This window comes from Penicillium roqueforti, assembly GCF_015533775.1.
Source record: "Penicillium roqueforti strain LCP96 04111 chromosome Unknown scaffold_20, whole genome shotgun sequence".
NCBI classification, from domain to species: Eukaryota; Fungi; Ascomycota; class Eurotiomycetes; order Eurotiales; family Aspergillaceae; genus Penicillium; species Penicillium roqueforti.
The window spans coordinates 251,378-274,164 of NW_024067584.1; the positions used below are offsets into that span (position 1 = coordinate 251,378).

Genomic DNA, 22,787 nt, shown 5'->3' on the forward strand with positions numbered 1-22,787 from the left:
GGGAGGGGCTTAGTGGGCCCGATCCTCCAGAAACCTTCAATCTTTTAAGATAAGCCGAGAATTATATTAAGCCTTAGCTTCATTTCGGGACGAATAAGGTAGAATCCCGGCCGTGAAGCTGGATTCCTTCCTGATTCTTTCTAGCGAAAAGTTTCTTGTCTATATTAGACGTTACCGGCTCCATTCGGGAGTATGATCTGTCTTTTATAGGGGTTCCATGGTCCATGGTCAACACATATAGGTGTTCTCTAGTGGAGTGGTGAGGAACTTTTAGCCGAAGTGTTTAATTTCCCCCATGGTGACTTCAGAGTTGCTCGTTCACGTCTATTACATGTCCTATTTGGTAGTATTCCAGGGACTGTTTGTTGATGTACTGACTTGGACCATGGGAGATGATGTGAGTAGTTACCTAATAGGGCAGTATAGGAAAGGTTGAGTGTAGAGTGTATAGAGAGATAGAATTGCAATAGAATATGCAATGTAATGTGTTCCAATAGCAGTGTGTATGTATACAATCCCTATATACATCCTCTCATGCACATCCAGATATCACGATGTAGAAACAAGACAAAGAGATGGGGCCGGGCTAAAAAGAAGCGCCGGGAGGTAGATCGCGGTGACGGTCAGATACATGCGCCATAAACCCAAATGGCTGCAAAGATACCTGGATGCACAGCCAAACTCTAACCTAAACGCAAGTACCACCATATCGCATGCCGGATCGCCTTCTTCATATGGTCATGGTATTACGCGGCAATACAGCGGCTGATCGGCCTGAGCAGTCATCCAGCTTCTTGTTATCTATCCAATTGACTCTTGTCCTGTCACTTTTTCTTCCTTTCTTTTCTTTTCCTTCGTGTGACTCTTGCTTGAATTCGTCCTTTTATTCCATCTGTCTGCTCCCTTTTTTTCTGATCTTTTCTTTTTTTTCCATCCATCACCGCCTCACCGTCATCCACTCCCCCAGGACAGCCACACACAAAAAAAACCCTTGGGCTGTCATGCTGGCGCCTGTGTGACAGCTGGACTACATTAATGCCGTGCCTTGTCTCTCGTCCACATTCCCTTCCATCGATCCACTGAAGCCCGGATTCTCATCCTTCTTGCGCGAGCGCATTCCATTATCCTCTCTTAGTTCCGCCTACTCGAAAATCTTCCCCCCTCAGACATCCAACCACCCCTTGCCTACGCCAATCAATCTAGGGTCCCCCAACGTTCTGATTGCCATTCTCGGGGATCGCCTCTCCATAAGGCACATGAGGACGATCTGCACACTGGGAGATTCCTGGAGCATGCACGGAGCAGAGTAACGTTGCGGCGCCTCCTCAATTCTGAACTTTCCGGCTACCAACTTGCGACCCCACAGCTGCAGCAAACGAAAGGGTGATAATAATCGTTCCAATTCTTTGTCACCTTGCATCTTCTATCGCTGTCAGGCTCGATCGACCTTCCTGCCACCTTCAACATTTCTCGCCTCATCCAGAGCTCGTTGCTCTTCCTCCCTTCCGTCTCCCTTCTCTTGCTCCTGTATAATCTGTACATGTCCTGGGTTCGCCGTTGAACAATACAGAGGACAACGTTCGTTTTCTCCCATTTCGCTCTTTCTTGTGATCCCTTCTATCCCCTCTTTTGGTGAGCTTTCCCTTCCAGACACCTGGGCACCCTAGCTGCCTGGATGCCCTTGGACCTTTCTCCACACCTTGCAACGTTTCCCCAGATGGCCCAGACCCTGCTAACACGGGCCTCTTCTCATCGCAGTCTTATATTCCTTCGTGTACGCCGTCTCTGGTGCCTGGTGCCCGTTTGCAAATACTAGTCGACACAGCATCGGCCGATCGTCTCAGCTCTGTGATTTATTACCACGAGACAACACTCCGAAAAAAATAATCGTTTGCCGTTCGGGTACATATCGAATTACTCTTCTGCCGATCGGAGATTTCCTGGGATGGCTTCTACCATGGCCGCGAATGCAACCAGCGTACACAACGTGAGTGAAACACATGGGTGTGGATCAATGGAATGCCGATAATAACATCGAGTCTAGGCACGATCGAACAGAGCGTCCAACATGGGTTCATCCGGGATGAACGACCGCAACCGCAGCTCACAAAGCAACAGTGTCGGTAAAGGTTTCGGTGCTAGTAAGACTAGCTGGAAGAACAACATCTGGGGTGACTCCAACCTAGGAGGATTCGGAGATGGTGAGTAATTCGTACACCAATTGCGACTTGGGCTGTGCTGACAAATTTTGCAGAACAACACCTCGGCGAGACTGCATTCGAAGGAAAATCTGGATCTGGTTCCCTTCTCTCTACATCAGAGTCAGACGGCTGGTCGGGACGTGCTAACCTGCCTTGGAGCACTGTCAACACCAACCCCTCCTTCCAGAATAGAGGCCTTGCCACATCCCCCACCCAGATTCGTGCAAATGACCGCAGTGCTCCTGCTCTCAACGAAGCTAGTGATGGCTCTTACTTCGCTCTACCTCGCACCACTGGGACCGCGAGCCAGCGCCCCTACCTCAACACTAGTTCGGAGGGTGTATCTCCATCCGGAGAAGGCCTCACCTTCGGAGGATTTACTGGTCGACGACAGATGAACTCAACCGGTCTCGGTGGTAGCCCTGTGGGAGCGACTTTCCCTGTGAAGCCTGGATTCTCGAACCCTCTCGATGCTGGAAGCGGAGATGGAATGGGTACTTCAATGGGCATGCCATCGCTGGGATCTGGAATTGCCGAGCACATCTCTCCAACACAGGGCCGCAGCGGCCTATCACACGCGTCTCACAACTCCGCCTCTTACACTACTCAACGACCCACTCACTCAGCTCATCCTTCCTTCTACTCCGACAATCACAGCATCGATGGCCGCTACAGCGGTGGCTCCATGGACCTCAACGCCAGCTTTAACAAGCTACAGCTCAACGAAGCTAACTATGCCTCCCAAGCGGCCCAGCGACCCTCGTTTATTCCCCATGCTTCCTTTGATGGCTCCTTCCCGCGCGGAAAGTATCAGAACAACGAAGACACTTACCAGGCACTGGGATACACCGCAGAGGCTGCGCAGGAGATGCACCTTGCTTACCAGGCACGAACCAGAGCTGCGAACACCGGCTCCATCTCACCCTCCGACTATGCCCGCATGGATAGCCCCATCTATCCCGGCGTGGACGGGGGTGCTCAGTATCGCAATGCAGCTCCGAGTGAAAGCCAAGTGGCAGCCTTTGAGCGCAGACTCCGAAACTTCCAGGAGCAGGAGCTTGCCCAAGGTTCCTCGCGATTGCAGTACCCTCCTTCTTTTGACTTCCAAGCATACCAGGCTTCTCGCATGAATGCAATCTCTGGATTCTACCCAGTAGGTCATCTTAGTGGCCTCGGTGCCGCTGCTCTGGTCTCACGCACTCAACGCGAGCATGATCCTACCCAGGTTGTGCGCAGCCCTCTCCTAGAAGAGTTCAGGGCCAATAGCAAGGGCAACAAGCGCTACGAGTTGAAGGACATCTACAACCATGTGGTCGAGTTTAGTGGTGACCAGCACGGCTCTCGCTTCATTCAACAGAAGCTTGAGACCGCGAACAGTGACGAGAAGGAGCAGGTGTTCCGGGAGATCCAGCCCAACTGCCTTCAGTTGATGACCGATGTCTTCGGCAACTACGTCGTGCAGAAATTGTTCGAGCATGGAAACCAGACTCAGAAGAAGATTTTGGCCAACCAGATGCGCGGCCATGTTCTGGCCCTGTCGACCCAGATGTATGGATGCCGAGTAGTCCAGAAGGCCCTGGAACACATCCTCACTGACCAGCAAGCTGTGATGGTCAAGGAACTGGAGAACCATGTCCTCAAGTGTGTTCGTGATCAGAACGGCAACCATGTCATCCAGAAGGCCATTGAGCGTGTCCCTTCGGAGCATGTCCAGTTCATCATCAATGCGTTCCGCGGTCAGGTCAACAGACTGGCCGCCCATCCTTATGGCTGCCGTGTCATTCAGAGAATGCTTGAGCACTGCCAGGAGGTCGACCGCCAGTCCATTCTGGCCGAGCTTCATGCCTGCACTTCCAATCTGATCCCTGATCAGTTCGGCAACTATGTCATCCAGCATGTTATCGAGAACGGCGACGAGAAGGACCGTACTCGCATGATTGACATCGTTATGGGACAGCTCCTGGCCTACTCCAAGCATAAGTTTGCTAGCAACGTGGTTGAGAAGAGCATTGAGTTCGGTGCAGAACATGAGCGTATCCACATCATCAGTACTCTAACCTCTTCGAACGACCGCGGCGAGAGCCCTCTCCTTGGTCTCATGCGTGACCAGTATGGCAATTATGTCATTCGTAAGTTCAATACCATCATTTTTTGCGTGCTATGCTAACCCCCAACAGAAAAAGTCTTGGGCCAATTGAAGGATGCCGAACGTGAAGCTCTCATCGACCAGATCAAGCCCCTTCTCAGCCAGCTCAAGAAGTTCAGCTATGGAAAGCAGATTGTCGCGATCGAGAAGCTCATTTTTGACCCCAACTCTCCTGCGACCGTACCTCTGTCTCACCCCACCTCTACCACTCCTCCCCACTCCCACAAATCCTCCCCGCAACCCGCCAAGCGCTCAATCCCGACTACTGAGCAGCCCCGGGCGCCTTTCATGGGCAACGCTCCACCTACTCCTCCCCCGACGGATGCTCAGACCACCGTCGATACCACCCTCGAGTCGAAGGGCCTCGCCAAGAGCACGGTGACCTCGGTTTCGAGTCCCGAGACAGGCAACACCGGTGTTACCGTCCCGGTCGATGTCACCAGTGCTCATTAATTCGCTGCACACTTTATCTTGCTCGCCCAACATAATCTTTCTAATGCTGATTTGATCTGAGCCGAGTGACTTCTTGTTCTATCTAATACGGGGCGTATACATACAGGGGAATCAGGCGGGATATATGTTACCAACGTCTATGTGATTCTCCCCTTTGACCATGCTTTGACGGCGCAACAATGAGGGCCTGGAATGTCTTTATTTCTTTCTTTTTCTTTCTTGTGTTGATCTCGACCTCGATCTCGGACCGCCGACTTATTTCTTATCTTACTTTATTTGTTCTTGTTTCTTTCTTGACATGTTCATTTATTCTTATGATTGTCTTTGTGAATCATTGTCAATTCTTCTTGCTACGAAATCCAGGTCCGGCAATCGATATGGCTCCGGCGTCTATGTTCTTTCCACTTCTTCCATTTTTATCTTGTTACGGGGTTAAGGCGGCTGTGATGGGGGAAAACCGGCAACGGAAAGGGAACGATCTTTCGCTCTTCATGTCTTCCGACCGCATATGCCATAGCATGGAGTCCGGACCATCCATATTCACATTCGGGTCCAGCAGAAAATACCACGAAAAGAATCAAATCAACCACTTTGCACATCAGCTACCTTGTCCATGGCATCTGCATGATCTACTCAGAGCCACTTGTTACTATTTTTCACTGGCCGAGCAACATATTTAGTCATGGCCATGATTCTCGATTACGAGATCCGCGACTTTCCTTTCCGTATCAAGGTGTTCTTATCAAAGGCGTTTCTACGCTTCTCGGTCAGCATGGACCATTCTGCTTGGCTTTGGGGGCTTGTCATAACTCCCAGCTCTTGTGGATTTCATGCTTGTTTTCGGGTTGCCCTGTTGATAATTTCTCTCGTGGTTTTCTTTTCTTCCTCTTGCTAGTGGCTGTGTATCATCAATGCATTATGACTTGACTTTTAAATTGCTTCAGTATCATTAAGAATGATTCGTACCAATTCGCTCATGCATCGTAGCATCGTAGCATTTAGTACAAGCCCGAATGTGAAGTATTGTGGTGCGTAGTGGCCACTCGGAACTCGATCATTCTAAAAGGTATTCTAAAGTGTATTCTAGTACATTTAAACAGAACCTAAAACCGAGTCACTGTGCACTGCGATAGTTGACCTATACAGAACCATATCACACGTGACTCCCGTCCCGTGATGCCCGATAAGACGATGCATTTTGATAGAGTTGGAGCAAACCCTCAACATTTCCAGTGACCAGCATTGTTTTTCTGCGCGTCATCGGATGAAACCTTCAGCGCCAACCAATCCACCCATCATTGCTGAAATCCGAATCCGAGCTCGAAAGAACCTCCATCCAGAGTCGGCATCTAGACCAGCTCCAAGCTCTCATCCATTCCGCAAAACCATAACTACAAACCTCCAACAATAATCACCACCACAAAAGCCACACACAATCACCTACCGAAGAATCCAAATCTCCTACTTAAACTCCACTACCTATTTTCCCAACCCACCAATCACCACCACAAAATGTCCTCCAACGTCGGCCTCACAACCCCGCGCGGCAGCGGCACATCAGGCTACGTGCAGCGCAACACAGCCCTCCTGAAACCCCGCAACAACGGCTACGGCGCCCCATACCCGCCCATCAGCGGCGCAAACGGCAGCGGGCCCATGGACCGACCGTTCAAGCAGCGCGTACCGGACAAGCAGATCCTGGAGCACGACCGCAAGCGCGCGATCGAGGTGAAGGTGATGGAAGAGCGGGAGCGACTGGAAGAGGAGAACGAGCGGATTGAAGAGGAGGCGGGGGATAAGAAGAAGAAGGGGAAGGGTGGGGATGATGGCGAGGGGGAGAAGGAGAAGGAGAAGGTTCTCACTGAAGAGGAGATTGATGAGCGATGTGATACGCTTCGGCAGCGGTTGCTGAAGGAGCTTGAGGAGGACTTGAAGCGTGCGGAGTCGGGCTTCAAGAAGCCTTTCTCTGGCTCTGGGGCTGGGGCTGGTAGGGACAGGCGCAATTTTAAGTCTTATCAGGTTCATGAGCTTGCTGAGGCGAAGATTGAGGAGACGGAGAGGTTGCGCAAGGCTTTTGGGTTGAGGGAGGATCGGGAGACTGGGGAGATTTCGAGTTCTCGTGATTATCGGGAGAAGAGGAGGGATTAGATTTGTTCTTTTCTCTGCTTGGTTCTGCGGTTTGCGTTTTTTTCTTCTCAAGTAATGGTTGGTGTTGATCGGTGTTAGGGTTATGGGATTATCATGGAAATAGGGTTGCATGAACAAGTTTCTTTCTTTTTATTGTTGTCCATGTTATGCTGCACAATCTTCGAATGCAAAGAATTGAACAATTGGATATCATAACCTCATATATAATACACCAAACCAGTACCTATGCCACAAACTTTTCAATAACCCAACCCTCCTTCGGGTCCTTCTTCTGCACAACCTTCTTAGCAGGCATCGGCCACCCCACACTCCCCGAATCACCCACCAAAGCAGGAATAACCCAGCAAGATCTGCGCGGCGGCACACCGTCAATAGCATCAGCCTTACCAATCGGCTTTCCATACTCAATAAGCGGCGTACCATGCGCAATCGCCGAGAGCTGCAAGCCACTGGGCGCAACAAGCGGGAACATTCTAATCTTAGGAACCTGGTCAGAGACCAGTGAAGCAGAAGACTGCTGCAGATGCGAGTAAGTGATATACTGTGGCATTTCCTTCGGCGAGAGCTTAGCTAGCAGCGAAGACGGATGCACATAGACAGCGCGTTCCTCCAGGTCCTGGCCCTTACCGTCGCGGGAGCGGAAGAGCGTCAGGTAAGGGACGTCTATGGCGCGACGGGGCGCACGCGGGTTCTCCGGCGGGACGGGGGCCAGATCAGCGCGGATAGCGACATGGTCGATGAAGCCTGCTGTGACTATCTGCTTGAGGGCCTTGATTTGCTTTGGTGAGGGCTCTGGCAGACGGGCTTCGTAGGCGGGGACGACGCCTGGGTTGTTTGAGCGCACGATGTCGGTTAGCTGGCGGCGGAGCTGGGTTGCTTCTTTGAAGGCCTTTGAGCGGAGGAACATTTTTTCGCAGAAGGCATCGCCGTCGGAGGCGTAGCCGTAGGCGCAGATTGCTGAGAGGGATTTTAGCGCGTCTGAGGTGTCGTCGTGTTTGCTGAAGAGGCGTTGGGCGCGGGCGTATGCTTTGGTGCGCTGTTCGCGCTCGTCGTCTTCGAGACGGTCTGCGTTTGTGTAGACCTTGCGTCTGTCGCTGTCGCTGTCACTGTCGTCGTTGACTGGCTTCTTGGCTGTGGTGGGAAGGGGGTTGTTGGGGTCGAGCTGATTCTCTTGGACGAAGAGGTCGCCGACTGCTAGGGCTGCGACTAGGGCGATCACGTAGGGCATGCAGCCGTGTTGGTGGCCGATGTGGAGCATTTTGCTGAATCGGGGAGAGAGGGGGTATGTCGAGAGACGACGGCCGATGGGCGTTACCTGGCCGTCGGCTGTGAGGGCCCCGAGGTTCTTCAGCAGTTTCTCTGCCTTTGCGAGACCTTGGCGGCTCGGTGGTGTGGGGAATGGGAAATTGATCACGTTGTGAAGACCCATGCTTTTCATCTGGAGGACAACGCCTTCGATGGGCGTGCGGAGAATCTCTGGCTCGGTGTATTCAGCGAACTCGCTTTCATAGACCGCAGATGAGTACATTCGGTAACAGTGGCCAGGCCCTGTTCGACCGGCTCGGCCGGCTCGCTGGCTTGCGCTTGCCTTGCTGATCCAGCCGACCTGGAAACTTTGCACTCCAGTGAAGAGATCGAACTGCTTCTCCTTGGCGCGACCGCAGTCAAAGACATACTTGATACCGGGGATGGTAAGAGATGTCTCGGCGACGTTGGTTGCGAGGATGATCAGCCGGGAGTTCTCTGGGGGCGGCTCGAATACCTTCATCTGCTCCTTCGTGGGAAGTTGGGAGTATAGAGGCAAAACGTGAACGCGAGTTGACGAGTCCATGGCCTCTTCGCCTTCGGCAAGTTCGAAGCCTTCGTCTTCCTCTGCGTCATCCAGTCCGGTGATCTCCATGTCACTGTCGTAATCGTCATGTCCAGGATTATCCATCTCGGTGCCGCCCAACTCAAGGTCCTCTGCTTCCAGAGGTGCTTCAGTAGCTGAGAGTTGCACCTTTGCCTGTGTCGTGTCTTCCCGCTGAGTAGGTTTGAACGCCTGCTTCAGCCGCTTAGAAAGCTGCCGGATTTCGTTCTGACCAGTCAGAAAGACAAGCATTCCACCGGCAGGTAGTTTGCGGTGTCCGCGCGAGACCTTGCGGAACGCATCCTCAACATAGTCACGCTGGGTGCGGCGGGAGAAATGAACTGCAACAGGGTATTGGCGACCCTCGGCTTGAACCAAGGGGGGTGCACCATTGCGGAAAAGACTTGGGTTTTCAGTGAAATCCGAAATACGGAGAGTGGCTGACATGATGACGACCTTCAAAGGCTTGACAGACGGGTCCTCCTCGCTCAAAGACTTGCGCAGGCCCACAATACGGCTGACCATTCCAATCAGGATATCAGTGTTGACGCTGCGCTCGTGAGCCTCATCAATAAGAATGATAGAGTATTTGCGAAGGGCAAAGTCATCTGCAATCTCCCGTAGAAGAATACCATCAGTCATGAACTTGATGGCTGTCTTCTTCGATGCCGTAGACTCGAATCGGATTTGATAAGACACTTTCTCGCCATGTTGACCCAATTCCTGGGCAACGCGGTTCGCCATACTCACGGCTGCGACTCGGCGAGGCTGAGTGACACCAATTAGACCCGGATTAGGGCTGTCTGGGGAGCCGAAGCCAGATTCGAAGAGGAACTGGGGAAGCTGTGTGGTCTTTCCACTACCAGTAGCACCCCAAATGACGACAACCGAGTTGTTGTGAATTGCCTCCATAATCTTTTGTTCTTCGCCAACGACGGGGAGTCCTAGACGGGCGGTTTGGATTTCCTCCGTGCGGTTGACCGCGACACTGTATGCCTTCCGATTGGGATCGCCATGAGTTACCTGAAGCTCCCGAGGGAGGGGTTCTTCTTGGGTAGTATTGTGGGTTGCTGGCAACTTAGATGGGTCAAACACCTGCACTTCCTCGGTCACGGCTCCCTCGTTGGGTTTGAAGCCTGCGGCTTCGTTGATTCGTTGTACCGCCCAAGATTTAAAGGCTGACTGGCGAGTCTTGAGCGTTGGCTTATCCACCTCGTCATCATTTTCTGAATCTTCTGAGTCTTCTGAGTCTTCTGAGTCTTCATCCTCATCCTCATCCTCATCCTCAGAAATGCCCTCGGAGGACGAAGTATCTTCCTCTTCAGAACCCTCTTCAATATCACTTTCGGACTCGTCCATATCGTCCTCATCTTCGTCTTCATCCTCCTCACCCGAATCAAAGCCCTCCCATGCGACCTCAGCTTTTACCGGTGCAGGTGCGGGTTTCTTCTTCGGTGCGCGCTTCCGCTTCTTTAGAACAGGGAATCCATCAGCTCCTAGCTCTAATGGTCGTTTAAGTCCACTTCCAGCAGCAGCCTCTTCTCGTAATTTTTGTTCATTGGGATCTGTTGCGGGATCGCAAACTTTCAGGTGGATGTCCGAATTGTCGGAGTCATATCCTGAGATATCTGCGGAAGCATTGTGTTTCGGCGCGGATACGGCTCGCGATGTAGATACGTCGTCATCCTGTCTCTTGCGCTTGTGGAGATCTTTGGAACTCTGTAAAGCCGAAGTATCCACAGACGATTGAGCAAGTTTCTTCAACAATTCGATATTTTCTTCCTTCCTGAGTTTGTTTTCCTGCAGGTATGTTAGAGCCATATCTTTCTATTCCAGGCCATCCACATACAATATATTTGTCCAAGCGCTTCTGCTTCTTTGAGGACATCTGAGGATGCTGCTCTTGTAGCTCTCCCTTCAGCTTCTGTCGCCGTGCCTCTTTCTCATCCTTCGAAACGGGCTGGAGCTGTGCGACATTGGTATCAGCCGACTCGCCGTCTGGGTTTTGCCGGTGCCTTTGTTTTCTAAGACGTGGTGTAAATTTAGGTGGCATCTTGGGGTACTGCAGCCACTCCGGCTGAGAAAAAAAAGTAAATTGACTAAGTATGTAAGCTCTGCGATCCAACTATCTCTTCATCGAAAAAAAATTAGGGCGGTCGGATATTGCTGGTTCGGACCGAGGCGGTGAAACTAGCCACCGCCTACGAGATACACCTAGTTAAGCCCCTCATTCTTTAGTTTCTCTTCAGTATTTCGATAAAGATAAATAATTCAAATCACCATGGCTGGATCTTTTGATACAAGCTCTCTGCAGGATTCCCTCAACCTGCCATTTCCTGCTACCACTAAGCAGGTGGCAGGGTTAGTCAATGGTGTACAAACAGATGTGATGATAATGAGCTTTAGCGATAAAATCATGGTCACAATTTCACAAGCAGGACGACTAGCGCACTGGGTATGTCTTGCCCTTGCTTTCAGAAAACATCGCTAATTGTATATAGTTGCATGTACCAATGGAGAATCAGAACCCAGGCACTGAGGGCATGCACACTCTCGCTGAGGGCGATGATGCTCTGTTGCCCCTTAAAAGTCTAACCACCACCACTTTACTAGGTGGCTATTCTCCTGGACAAGATACGACGGGCCAACTACTTGCTCGTCAGATTGCTACAGCTATTGCAATGAAAACACCTAGTGAAAAGAGACTACTCCTCGTTGGCCTTGGACTTGGCAAATCAACTGCTGATAGAGATTCATTCTTCGCTATTGTTGACCTGGTTCTGCAATGTCTATGAACTGAGCATAGATCGATCTCTGACTGAGAACAAAGCAGCCCTCAGAACGAGGCATGCGCCAGACGTCGGGCGCGCTTCAGAAACTGTTCCAGGCCCTCATTTGTGATCTCTCCGTGAATTCGAATGCGCTCAACTTCAATGAATGCGCCGCACATCAACAAGTCCGCCAGGTCGACCTCATTCATCTGGCCCCCAGCTGTCCAGTTCTTCCTCAATTCGACGATCAGCGTGCGGACGGCGAGGAATCCATCAGTTTTATGCCGGGTGATGAACTTCAGAAATTGGCGAGTGCGCTTCTCGGCTTTCTCGGGGTCGTTGTCACCAAGCGCGATTTTGATTGCTCGACACCGGACTGTCGACAGGTGTCGCAACACTGGGCAAGGTGGGTCAAGGTACGCGTATCTGGCGAAATCCATCAACACCAGAGTCCGATTGCTCAGCGCATTGATCCATGCGAACCACGCCTCTGACATCCAGTTGTACGATACAAATCGCATGCAAGTCGGAATCTTTGGGACCATCCCATCCTTCTTGAGAAAGACGGGCTCCTGGCAGTCGTCGAAAGCGTACTTCCAAATCTTTGCGCGAATCTCCAGCGGCAGCCAATTGAATGGGCACGGGCTCCGTCTATCCACGATCACCTCCGGGGGAAATATTCTCATGTCGGCGAGGAACCTTTTCTCGAATGATTCCCACTTTGCGCCAAACAGCAACCAGACCCTTCCCTTGAACTTATCATCGGCACGACGGGTGATGAAGAAAAGTGGTGTATCGGAACTAGTACTTTGTTAGATCAAATGGACTTGGTGGCATCGTGCCCATAGAATTGTATCGCTTACTATGCATACGGCATCCTCTTTGGTCTCGGGACTACCTCCACTTGGTCAGACTGATGCAGAACCGCCGAAGCCGCTGGACGTGGGGCTTTTGAAACCGGGGCCTTTGAAGCTCGAACCTTTGAAACTCGAAGCATTGAAATCGGGACCTTCGAAATAGGGACCTTCGACAGTGGGGCCTCGAAAACTGGAGTCTCCGAAGCGGAGGCCTCCGAGACCGGGACCTCTGAAGCTTGAATCTCTGAAGCCGGGACTTGCGAAGCCGGGGCCTTCAAAGCTGGGGTCTCCGAAGCTGGGGTCTCAGGAACCGGGTCCTCTGAAGCTTGAACCTTTGAAGCCGGGACCTCCAAAGCTGGGGCCTCTAAAGCTAGAGCCCCCGAAGTTGGGGCATCCGAAGATATCGCTTTGTCAGAATCGCGCTTGGCCGAAATCCTTCCTCGGATACGCTCACGCACGGCCGAAACCTTTCCTTGGATGCGCTCACGGGTGCCCGAAGCACCCGCTTGGATGCGACGAACAGTTTTCTTCATTCTGTTCACTAAGTGGTGGCCATGCGTGATGAAGGAGTGAGATGTGACAAAGGAGTGAGATGGGATAAAGAAGCAAGATGAGATAAAGGAGCGAGATGGGATGAGAGTGAGATGGGATGAAGGAGCGTGAGAGGAAGGATCCTGATGGGATGGTGTCGCCGGCGACCCAACGAGGCACACGCTCGGCGCTTCCCCCACTACTATCGTCATGTCTGCCTGCATCTTATGACTTGAGTGTTTATAGACGCCATGACTGCTTTGATTTAGAGAACTCCTAGTGGTCAATTACCCGTATATACTTGTTCGGAGTTAGGTCTATTTCGGTATTATTCTGTGAATCGGAATTGTTTAAGGCTATCTATCAAGAGTGATCATCATACACCGGTCTAAAAACGTAGAAGATGATGGCATTTTGAATATCAAATCAGTTTTCTTCCTATGAAGTGATTGTAGGCTATGACTAGCAGAGATAAATTTGATATTACGGTATGGCCAGTCACGTGGTAGATATTGACAAACAGGGGAGACGACATCTGTAGGTCCGACGTGAACAGATGAGTTTTGGGGCTGGCATAATCATAATCCCCTAGTCATCTAAACCTCCGTCTGCTGGTTTTTGATATTCCTTTTAGTGACAGCTCACCTATACATTCTGCATCCTCACATTTGAAGGTCTTCTTAGATTTCATACTCCACACATCAAACATTCTATTTTTATCTGCCGCCCGCATCATTTGAATCCTTTATCTTCATCTATTTCTTTTCAAAATCCTGCGTTTCGGTGTCTGTAAAGTTCTGCATAATGGAGCCACAAGTGGATCCTGAGTTAACCGCTGCCATCGAGGCCTCTCGCCAAGATATGTATCGCCAGCAGAACAGGCAAGCGTCCCAGGATAATTTTGTGGATCTCACCAATGACTCAGGTGATGACTCGGACATTGAGGAGGTATTCCCCAAATCAAAGTCCGTCGTTAGTTCCGAGACCGAAGATGGCGACGAGCACGAGCAGCTGCAACGCGCCCTTGCTATGTCGATGGAGCAGGATGCACAGTCTCCCAAACATGCTACTGCCCCGCATGAGGTCTCTGCAGCGTCGACGGGTTCAATTTTGGGCATGAACCGAAAGCAGATGGAGGAGGAGCGTCTTGCACGTCTGGCCAAGCGCAAGACCGGCAACTCTTTGTCTGAGAGCAAGGTTGATGATACTACGTCTAAACGTAAGGCCAATGACACTTCATCTAAGCGCAAGGCCGACGATACTTCGTCGACTCTGCCATCTCCAGTTAGCCGGAAGCTTCCTAGGACTGAGCCTTTGCCAGCCCGTCACTCTGTCGCTCTAGCCAACCCGTTTCAAGATGCTCCCCAGGCAAGCACGGCTCGAGTGAGATCTCAAGTCTGTCGCCAGCTTGCAACAAATGCCCCGAATGTTGACATCCAACCGACCTCCTGCTCAGTGGCCCAATGGCCTCTTGGAGCTGTCAAAAAAACACATATCGCCGGCTTCCCTCGCAGTGGAAATGACATTACAATTGAAGAAGTTATTCAGCGAGGAGACTTGGAGTTGGGCGTATTTAGCTCATTTATGTGGGACATGCCGTGGCTTTGTTCCAAGTTTAACAATTTAACCACACGAATCATCTTTGTCATGCAAGCAAATGACGAAGAAACGGTTAGCAACACACTATGATCTTGAATGATACGGGCTAACGTGACTTCGCTTACAGCGAGAGCAATACCGCCAGGACGTTAGCCACATGCCCAATTTTCGCCTGTGTTTCCCGCCAATGGAGCCACAGGTATTCTGTATGCATTCTAAACTGCTTCTGATGTTTCACCCTGGATATCTTCGCATCGCAGTCCCCTCCGCCAATCTCACTCCCACTGACTGGGGAGAGGATAGGCTCATGGAAAACGTATGTGGCTACATTCGCCTGATGTTCATGGATTTTCTAACAGTGTGCAGACTGTTTTCCTTATTGATCTGCCTAAGCTCGAAGTTCCTGGTGCTGGAAAGACCCCATTCTACAAAGAACTAGTCTACTTCCTCCAGGCCGAGGAACTCCACCGCAACATCATCAAGAGGCTAGATGAGTTTGACTTCAGCGAGACGAAGCGCTATGCCTTTGTTCATGCAGTGTATGTATTATCTCCCTGGGTGATTCCCCTGGCAAAAACCAGCAACCAGCTAACAATCTAAGTGGCGGAACAAGCACCGAAGACAACTGGAAACGTACTGGAGTTAGCGGTTTGGGTCGTGCTGTCAAAGCTCTCGGCCTGGAGACAAACGCGCCCATTAACGTCGACTATATCGTAAGTTTTACCTGCTATGCCTTCATATAATACAATACTGGGTATACTAACAACATTCAGGCCTCATCGCTGGGAAATATCAACATTCCATTCCTGCGCTCCATCTACCTCGCTTGCAAAGGTATGTCACCATTTAGTAAAGCCCAGACGAACTAATCCAACTAACTGCAAACTGCTAGGTGACAACGCTCTACTAGAGTACGAGCTCCGAACCGCAAACAAGAAAAAGGAACCCCGTACAGAAGTGGAAGCGATTAACCGAGAATGTCTCGACCACTTCCGTATCTACTTCCCATCAGACCAGACCGTTCGAGCCGTGCACAGCAATCCCAAATATTCTATCGGCACGATATGCCTCAATCCAGCCTGGTGGTCGGGTGCCAATTTCCCGCGGGACAAAGTTCGAGACTGTGTGAGCGAGCGCGGAGTCTTGATGCATAACAAGGTGAGTACTTCCGCGGTGCCAGACTAGTATATCGATTTTTTACTAATACACAATCCTTCCGACATATAGATTGCCTTTGTCCACCCTTCCACCCCGATCGATATGCCCGATAAGAAGGAGTGCCGGGGGTGGGCTTATGTGGGGAGTGCGAATTTGTCAGAGAGTGCATGGTGCGTACATATCTATACTCCACTCGCTGTAATGGCAAAACTAACATGAACCAGGGGTCGTATCGTCAAGGATACCAAGACGAAACAGCTGAAGATAAGCTGTCGCAACTGGGAATGCGGTGTTATCGTGCCCATCATCAATGAGAAGAAGACTGGGGAGAAAGATAAGGGACCGGAAACGCATGGGACCGCCCCTTCGGCTTCTCTCCCAGTCGAGATCTTTACGGATACCGTTCCAGTTCCGATTAAAGTGCCCGCTGTTCCATTATCCGAGCACAGGAAGCCTTTCTTCTTTGGAGTTTGATTCAACCTGGAATCTTGAGATTGCCTTTGTTTACTCTACATCTGAGTCAGATCGATGTCTACATCTGCAAGTCCAGTGAGAATCTGATTTTACTAATCTTGGCATGGGTATCTGGGATAGGAGTTCGGATCGGGTTACTTGGTTGGTTCAATGAAACGAATGAATGGCAAGGGAGTTCAAAGCTGTATGTATTATCTAGCCTTTATGCTGTGATATTCAACGAGAGCAAACGAGAGAAACAGTGAATGTCCTAAAAAGCAAAGTTGTATAATTCAATCTATGTAATATGTATGTTTCTAACCCAACCTGTTCCGATATATCTATTATCACGCTCTATGTAAATGCATGTTGACAAAAAGAAAAGTAAACAAAAGAACAATTTCCAAACTTTTCAAGCCTAGTTCTCACTCTTCTTCCCCTTGAACAACCCCGTCACGCGATCAGTCATCAGTCCAGCAAAACCAAACAGCGAAGCAAGACCAAAGCTCCAGCCTTTCACACGAACGGTGTAGATAAAGAAATAAACCAAAGCCCAGTTAATAATAACATAAGCAAGGAAAATGCCAAAGCAGCGCCACTTATCCCCGATATGAACATTCAAGTTGGCCATATACTGCGCACCATCCTTGTAGGGACAGTACTGACAGTCGGCCGTAGCCTGGGGGTTAACCAGATACCCGACCTTAGCGAAAGAATCGACAAAGTCACCCGCATAAGCATCACAGGTCTGTCCAGGCGGGGGGTTGAAATGGGTAGATTCCAGCGAGGCGCAGTCAATCTGGACATCTGGCAGAACAGCCGAGAGCACGCCGCGCAGCCACCAGGTAACCGGGTTGACGTAGTACATCCAGTATTTCCAGAAGACGGGGTAAGCGGCGTAGGGACGGACGATACCGTTGAAGAGGTTGATCATTGTGAAGAAGAAGGGGAGGGTGTTTGAGATGACGGTGAAGGAGGGCGCGAAGGCGCAGATCCACTGGCCCCACGATGCCTGGAAGAGGAAGAAAAGCATGGTCATGAGGAAGACGTAGCCGGCGTTTGAGGAGTCGGTGGGGAATCCGACGGGGTAGTACCAGAGCAGCCAGTAGATCAGGCCGGAGATGATGGCTGCGGGGATCTCGCAGATGATGTTTGCGGTGCAGAAGGCGACCCAGCCGTAGATGCGGGATGGGTATTCGCGTGCTTCCCAGAGGGCGCGGTTGATGTAGAATTTGGGGACGATGGAGTTGAGGACGATGGGCGGAATGAGGACGATTAGGAAGACGGAGAACATGCGGTCTTGCATTGAGGCTACGGTGTTGGAGAGCATGTAGAAGGTGAAGCCGTTGAAGATGCCGATGATGATGGAGACGAAGAGTTTACCGTAGTAGTAGGAGGGGTCGCGCCAGTAGTTCACGAAGAGGCGTTTCGTGAGCTGGGTGGTTTGGGTCATTGTTGTGGCGGCGAATTCGTAATGGGCGGAGGCGGATTCCTCGATGGGGAGTTTGCTGCGCTCGGTGCGGATGTGTTCGATTTCGGCGAGCACTTCTTGGTTTTGCTCCGAGTTGCGCCATTCTTCGTTCCAGTCGACTAGTTTTCCGTCGCGGTGGGTTGCTTTGGCGGCGGTTTCGAGGATGAACTCGGCAACGTTCTTTGATGGTGGGCAGACGAAGCCGCGGTCACCGAAGTACTTGATTATGGAGGAGCCGTCTTTGCCGACGGGACCGAAATAGAAGGTGTTGCCGCCGGGGTTGAGGGCGAGGATCATGTCGAATTGTTGGATGATCATGGAGGAGGGCTGGTGGATTGTGCAGACGATGGCCTGGCCGGCTTGGCAAAGTTTCTTGAGGAAGCGGACGATGGAGAATGCGGCTTGACTGTCGAGACCGGAGGTGGGCTCGTCTAGGAACAGAAGCAGACTAGGCTTGGCTGCGAGCTCGACACCAATGGTCACGCGCTTCTTCTGCTCGACATTGAGACAACCGATAATGGCGTCCTGGATATCCTCGAGTTCGAGAAGCTCGATGATGCGGTCCACGTAGTCCATTTTCTCCTGGCGCGGGACATCGCGGGGCTGGCGGAGAATGGCTGAGAACTCAAAGGCTTCGCGGATGGTGGAAGTATTGTCGTGTAGATCCATTTGCTCGCAGAAACCCGTGCCACGCTGGAAATCAGCACCCAGCTTGTGGCCATCGACGAGCATATCACCAGTCACGACACCCGTCTTCTGGCGCTGGGCCAAAGTATTGAGGAGAGTCGTCTTTCCAGCACCAGAGGCACCCATCAGGGCGATCATAATGCCGGGCTTGGCGTAACCGTTGACACCGTTGAGGAGCTTGCGTGTTCCGTTGCCGTAGGGGACAGTGTATTCAACATTCTGCCAGGTGAAGCAGCGCTCACTTGAGGACAGTCGGTTGAAAGTGGCACCATCATCAGGAGAGGTCTGGCCACGGGCAAGAGCAGCGTTGTCTTTTGCGTTGACGACCTTCTCTTCATCGTTGACGGTGTTGGTCTGGGCAGTGACTTTCTTAGCGCGTTTGGACTTTTTGAAGACCAGAGCACCGCCCGCATCTCCACCAAATGAGAGAGTCTCGGCAGCGATGACAGTCACCAGGAGGTACAGTACGGTGAAGGCAATGACAACACCAAAGTTGCGCCATAGATGGCTGCGTGTGAACTCAAAGTTGGCGGTCAAGTACTGAGCTCCGGTAACAGATGATTCACCCAATTCCGAACCCGTCAGAGCACAGCCCTGGTGGTTGGAATCCACCCCAGGACCCTGTGGGACAAGCTGGGATGGATTGCATTGCATGGTGCGATCGGAGAATTCGTTTGTCAAGACTGCCTCGTAACTGTACGCGATGGGGTTGACATAGAACAGCCATCCGAACCAGATCGAGTCCTTGATCAGAGTCTGCTTGGGAATGACATAACCGACGAAGATAATGAGCAGGTTCAGCGCGATACCACCGAAACGCACCGCGTCATCGATGGTCGGAGACAGCGCAGCGAACATGCGGTACATGGAAGTGATGCAGAAGGTATTCGTGTACACGAACAGGAAGTAGATGAAGAACTTGGAAGCCGAGACATCGAGACCAGTCATGAAATAGACGATAATCGTGAACGGGACGACCATGGAGAAGATAAAAGGGAAGTCGACAATGACGCGGGCAATGGAGACAGCAGAGGGGCGGTAGAAAGCGTAATCCTTGTGGCGGGCGACGATACCACGTCCAGTGACAGCAGGCATCAGCTCGGTCAGTTGCATCCAGCCAAGGAACAGAATCGAGAAGAACAGAGCACCGCTACGCGAGAAAGCGCCGCTGGTATCCAGGGACTCTCCGTAGAACAAGGACGAAACGATGAGGCCGTTAGAGACAACAATGAAGTACTTCGTGCACAGAGAAGTTTTATCGCCCCAGAGCAGCCAGAACTGTCGCTGCACGCAGGCCGTGACCTGGCGCACGAACGAGACGGTGTATGGCGACTTCTTGGAGACAGACTTGGACTTGGACTGTGCGACCGTGGATTGGAAGCGGCGGGTGTCCTCCTGCCCGGTGTCTTGGAGACGTTTCTCGTACCCGGAGACATCCTCCAGGATACGGCTGTAGGTCTGGCTGTTCCTGAAGGTGTTCTCGAGTTCCTCGGCGGTCTTCGGGGTGGACGCTTCACGGCCAGGCTGGAACTCGCGGGCATTGGGATCGCAGAGCGAAGTAAGGAAGTCGGCCGTAGTCCATTGCGCGGGGCAGTGAAAGCCCAAGTCGACGAAGTATTGTCGTGCTTCATTGGCTGGTCCTTGGTAGAGCATGCGGCCCTCGTCAATGACTAGCACCTTGTCCATGAGCTCGTAAATGCCCTCTCCGGCTTGGTATAGCGTGACGAAGGTAGTGCGCTTGCTGACATCGGTCATGATGCGGAGGGACTTGGCGTAGTCCAGTGCGGTGCTGGCATCCAGACCGCGAGTCGAGTTATCCCAGCAGACCACTGAGGACTTGGTGGCTAGGGTCTCTGCGATACTCACACGCTTGCGCTCACCTCCAGAGACACCGCGTACATACTCGTTTCCAACAAGTGTATTCCTGGTGTGAGTGATACCGAACATCTTCAGCAGGGCATCGATGATAATGGGAATGCTTTCCCGGTCCTGCTTGCGGGTTTTGTTGATAAGGGAGAACTTGAGAGTTTGCCAGACAGTGAGCGAGGGGAAGTGCTGGTCGTCTTCCGGGTTGTAGTTGACTTCTCCACGGAAATGCTTGTGCTGATCCTCGGACGAGAGACCACCATAACTAACCTCGCCATGGACCCCAGCAAAAGCACCACGGTCGTTCGCAATCGCCTTGAGGAAGGTAGTGCAACCAGCACCGGGACGGCCTAGCACCAGCATCATCTCACCTTCACGCACAGTACCGCTGAAATCATGGATTAGATCGCGAACAGGAGGGTGCTTGCCGAACCGCAGCTGCGGCACGAACTTGCAGACGAGATTGTACAGATCCGGGCCGAAGGTGCCAATTACAGCCTGGGGGAGAGTGCGCACGAAGGATGCGCCAGTCTCCACGCCTTGCACGGTAAGGTTCTTGAAGACGACGCCAACCTTCTTGGCGGGTTCACCGGCGGTCGTGCGGCGCTCCAGATGACCACCAATCAGGAAGTCACTCAGGTTGAAGCCGCCGTCAGCCTCGTCCTCGGTCTCCTCTTCGTCCTTGCCCTTTTCTTCATCGAGGCGGCTGGTCTGCGATTTTGGGTGGCGAATGCTCCTGGTGACAGAGCGGGTGCGGTTCAGGCTGAGACGGGTGAGCTCGCGGCGCATCTCTTCCATGTCCTCCATCGCACCGCTGCGGGAGACGGCATTCCCGGCATTCTGCTCTCCCCAGCCGCCATCTTCGTCACTTATTGACGAGCTGAATGTTGAGCTGTCGGTTAAAGTTGGGTCGATGGGAGCTTCGGTGTGAAGGTGTTCCGTGGGTTGTGACTCTGCATCATGGTGATAGGTCTCACCGGTTGAGCTGGATTGTTGTCTGGAGGGCTGAGTATAGGCTTGGGAATCCGAGGCGCCATACGACTGTTCAGAATGGCCCTCCATGTCGGGAACTGGGTGGCTTCTACTCTCCGGCAACATTCAATAACAGATGTATTATGCTATAGCCAGGCTAATTAAGGACAGGATATGCACAGAACCAAGGGGGAAGTAAACGTAAAGTAAAAGGGGCAGAGTTGGAAGGGAAATATTCAGAAGAGCAAAGAGACTGCACACCGTTTATATAAATGTCATAGCCCTAGGGCATTTGTCAGTCAGGAATACGAATCATTCCAGGACCCTTGGAATAACTCAAACCTCAGGTCGAATCATAAGCCAGACAATGAGTCCTGACTGAAGAGCTATAGTGGGCTATAGTGGAGTGGTGGAGTGTACATGACTCAAGTTGACTAAAGTTGACGGTAAAGAATTTTATTTCAAGCTTCCCCGGAGATAAGCCTTAGCTCCGTATTGAGCCGATCCGGGCTGGTGATTGGCTGTTTCCGGCTGCTCATGGACGTTCATTGGCTGTTCGACGTGTCATTGGGCGGAATATCCATTCCTATCAGTCTAGGCTTATCACGTGGAGCCGGCTTTTATATTCCGTTTCGTCTCTTTTGGTTTCTTATACACCGTTATAGGAGGATGGATTAGCAATCGTGCTTACGAATCTGTTTCGTAGGGATAATCCGTGTAACCTCCGTGTAAAAACGATGTAAGAACCCCCAGATATAGAACAAAGAATTGGATATCAAACCGGGCTTGTATATTGCCGATGTAATTCGGCGACTTTCCAAGATTTCATTGACCCACTCGGCTGAAAGCATATTCCGACTAATCTGACTTCATGTCTGATCTAAATAATATATATGGTCTTGGCTTTTATATTGTTGAGAGTTCCATCAGGTTCTTTTTAACATATCCTTGGTAGCATCTTACACAATTGCCTTTTTCAAAAAGAAACCCTAAATCCGAACCTTCACACTTAACTTGCGTCCAGGGGTCCCCGATAAGCTATTATCAACCATGCACCTCCACGTTGCTATATCACATGTAGACCTGCAGGCTACACCTACTTTTGGGCATCCATGTTGTTTATGTATATCGCACTCCATAGAAACCTATAGAAATGCACGTGCATGGTACTACTACGCGCAATCCCCACTAGAAGATACGGTCTGGCTCGAGCAAAAGTCCAACATTGGAATACTATACAATAACTTCTAACCCCTATTTATTTTGATCGCTACTTACGCTTAGCAGCAGCTTGAGCGATCCGCTTCTGGATCTCTTCCTTTGAGAGGATCTTCACGGCGTTGTTGGAGAAGACATAGCTGAGTCCAGACCAAAGAGTGGTGCCGGCAACAAGGTACCTAAAATTGGTTAGCAAAAAGAAACAATTCAAAAGAAACCGCAAGCAAGAAAAAAAAAAAAAAACATACAACAGTGAGGATTCGCTGGTGGTCACCCACCCAACTACTAACTCACCGGCGTGTGGCTTAAGTACGGCTGAGCGGACGGGAAGCCCTGTTTTCCACACCCTATGGTCGCATGTGCTTGAAAGAGCATCTGAAGGACCCAAGGCGCGGGCATAGGGTCTT

General features: G+C 51.3%; 7 protein-coding genes across 7 annotated transcripts, besides 2 other annotated features; 4 read left to right on the forward strand and 3 right to left on the reverse strand.

Moving 5' to 3' along the window:
* Positions 1-1,957: 1,957 nt before the first annotated feature.
* Positions 1,958-4,800, forward strand: LCP9604111_7022 (mRNA-binding protein PUF3; the record flags this gene model as incomplete). The annotated part of the gene is made up of 4 exons (XM_039075009.1): positions 1,958-1,987; positions 2,045-2,201; positions 2,255-4,330; positions 4,379-4,800. The coding sequence occupies 4 exons, from the start codon at positions 1,958-1,960 to the stop codon at positions 4,798-4,800; spliced, it is 2,685 nt and encodes an 894-aa protein (XP_038927024.1).
* Positions 4,801-6,312: 1,512 nt separating this feature from the next.
* On the forward strand, positions 6,313-6,948 carry cwc21 (U2-type spliceosomal complex subunit CWC21; the record flags this gene model as incomplete). Its single annotated transcript, XM_039075010.1, has 1 exon — positions 6,313-6,948. One exon carries the CDS (start codon positions 6,313-6,315, stop codon positions 6,946-6,948), a length of 636 nt encoding a protein of 211 aa, XP_038927025.1.
* A 223-nt stretch (positions 6,949-7,171) lies between these two features.
* Positions 7,172-10,850, reverse strand: LCP9604111_7024 (ATP-dependent RNA helicase ECM16; the record flags this gene model as incomplete). The annotated part of the gene is made up of 2 exons (XM_039075011.1): positions 7,172-10,597; positions 10,647-10,850. 2 exons carry the CDS (start codon positions 10,848-10,850, stop codon positions 7,172-7,174), a joined length of 3,630 nt encoding a protein of 1,209 aa, XP_038927026.1.
* Positions 10,851-11,078: 228 nt separating this feature from the next.
* Positions 11,079-11,592, forward strand: LCP9604111_7025 (uncharacterized protein; the record flags this gene model as incomplete). Its single annotated transcript, XM_039075012.1, has 2 exons — positions 11,079-11,252; positions 11,299-11,592. 2 exons carry the CDS (start codon positions 11,079-11,081, stop codon positions 11,590-11,592), a joined length of 468 nt encoding a protein of 155 aa, XP_038927027.1.
* Positions 11,593-11,633: 41 nt separating this feature from the next.
* LCP9604111_7026 (uncharacterized protein) lies at positions 11,634-12,958 on the reverse strand (the record flags this gene model as incomplete). Its single annotated transcript, XM_039075013.1, has 2 exons — positions 11,634-12,369; positions 12,432-12,958. The coding sequence occupies 2 exons, from the start codon at positions 12,956-12,958 to the stop codon at positions 11,634-11,636; spliced, it is 1,263 nt and encodes a 420-aa protein (XP_038927028.1).
* An 802-nt stretch (positions 12,959-13,760) lies between these two features.
* LCP9604111_7027 (uncharacterized protein) lies at positions 13,761-16,187 on the forward strand (the record flags this gene model as incomplete). Its single annotated transcript, XM_039075014.1, has 8 exons — positions 13,761-14,627; positions 14,683-14,871; positions 14,922-15,094; positions 15,157-15,268; positions 15,329-15,389; positions 15,448-15,713; positions 15,783-15,883; positions 15,938-16,187. The coding sequence occupies 8 exons, from the start codon at positions 13,761-13,763 to the stop codon at positions 16,185-16,187; spliced, it is 2,019 nt and encodes a 672-aa protein (XP_038927029.1).
* A 397-nt stretch (positions 16,188-16,584) lies between these two features.
* On the reverse strand, positions 16,585-21,252 carry atrF (ABC drug exporter AtrF; the record flags this gene model as incomplete). Its single annotated transcript, XM_039075015.1, has 1 exon — positions 16,585-21,252. The coding sequence occupies one exon, from the start codon at positions 21,250-21,252 to the stop codon at positions 16,585-16,587; it is 4,668 nt and encodes a 1,555-aa protein (XP_038927030.1).
* Positions 21,253-22,442: 1,190 nt separating this feature from the next.
* Positions 22,443-22,559: a sequence feature (Protein overlapping with rRNA (LCP9604111_7029, KAF9245171.1) was converted to a misc_feature.).
* Positions 22,560-22,674: 115 nt separating this feature from the next.
* Positions 22,675-22,713: a sequence feature (Protein overlapping with rRNA (LCP9604111_7029, KAF9245171.1) was converted to a misc_feature.).
* Between the last annotated feature and the right edge of the window lie 74 nt (positions 22,714-22,787).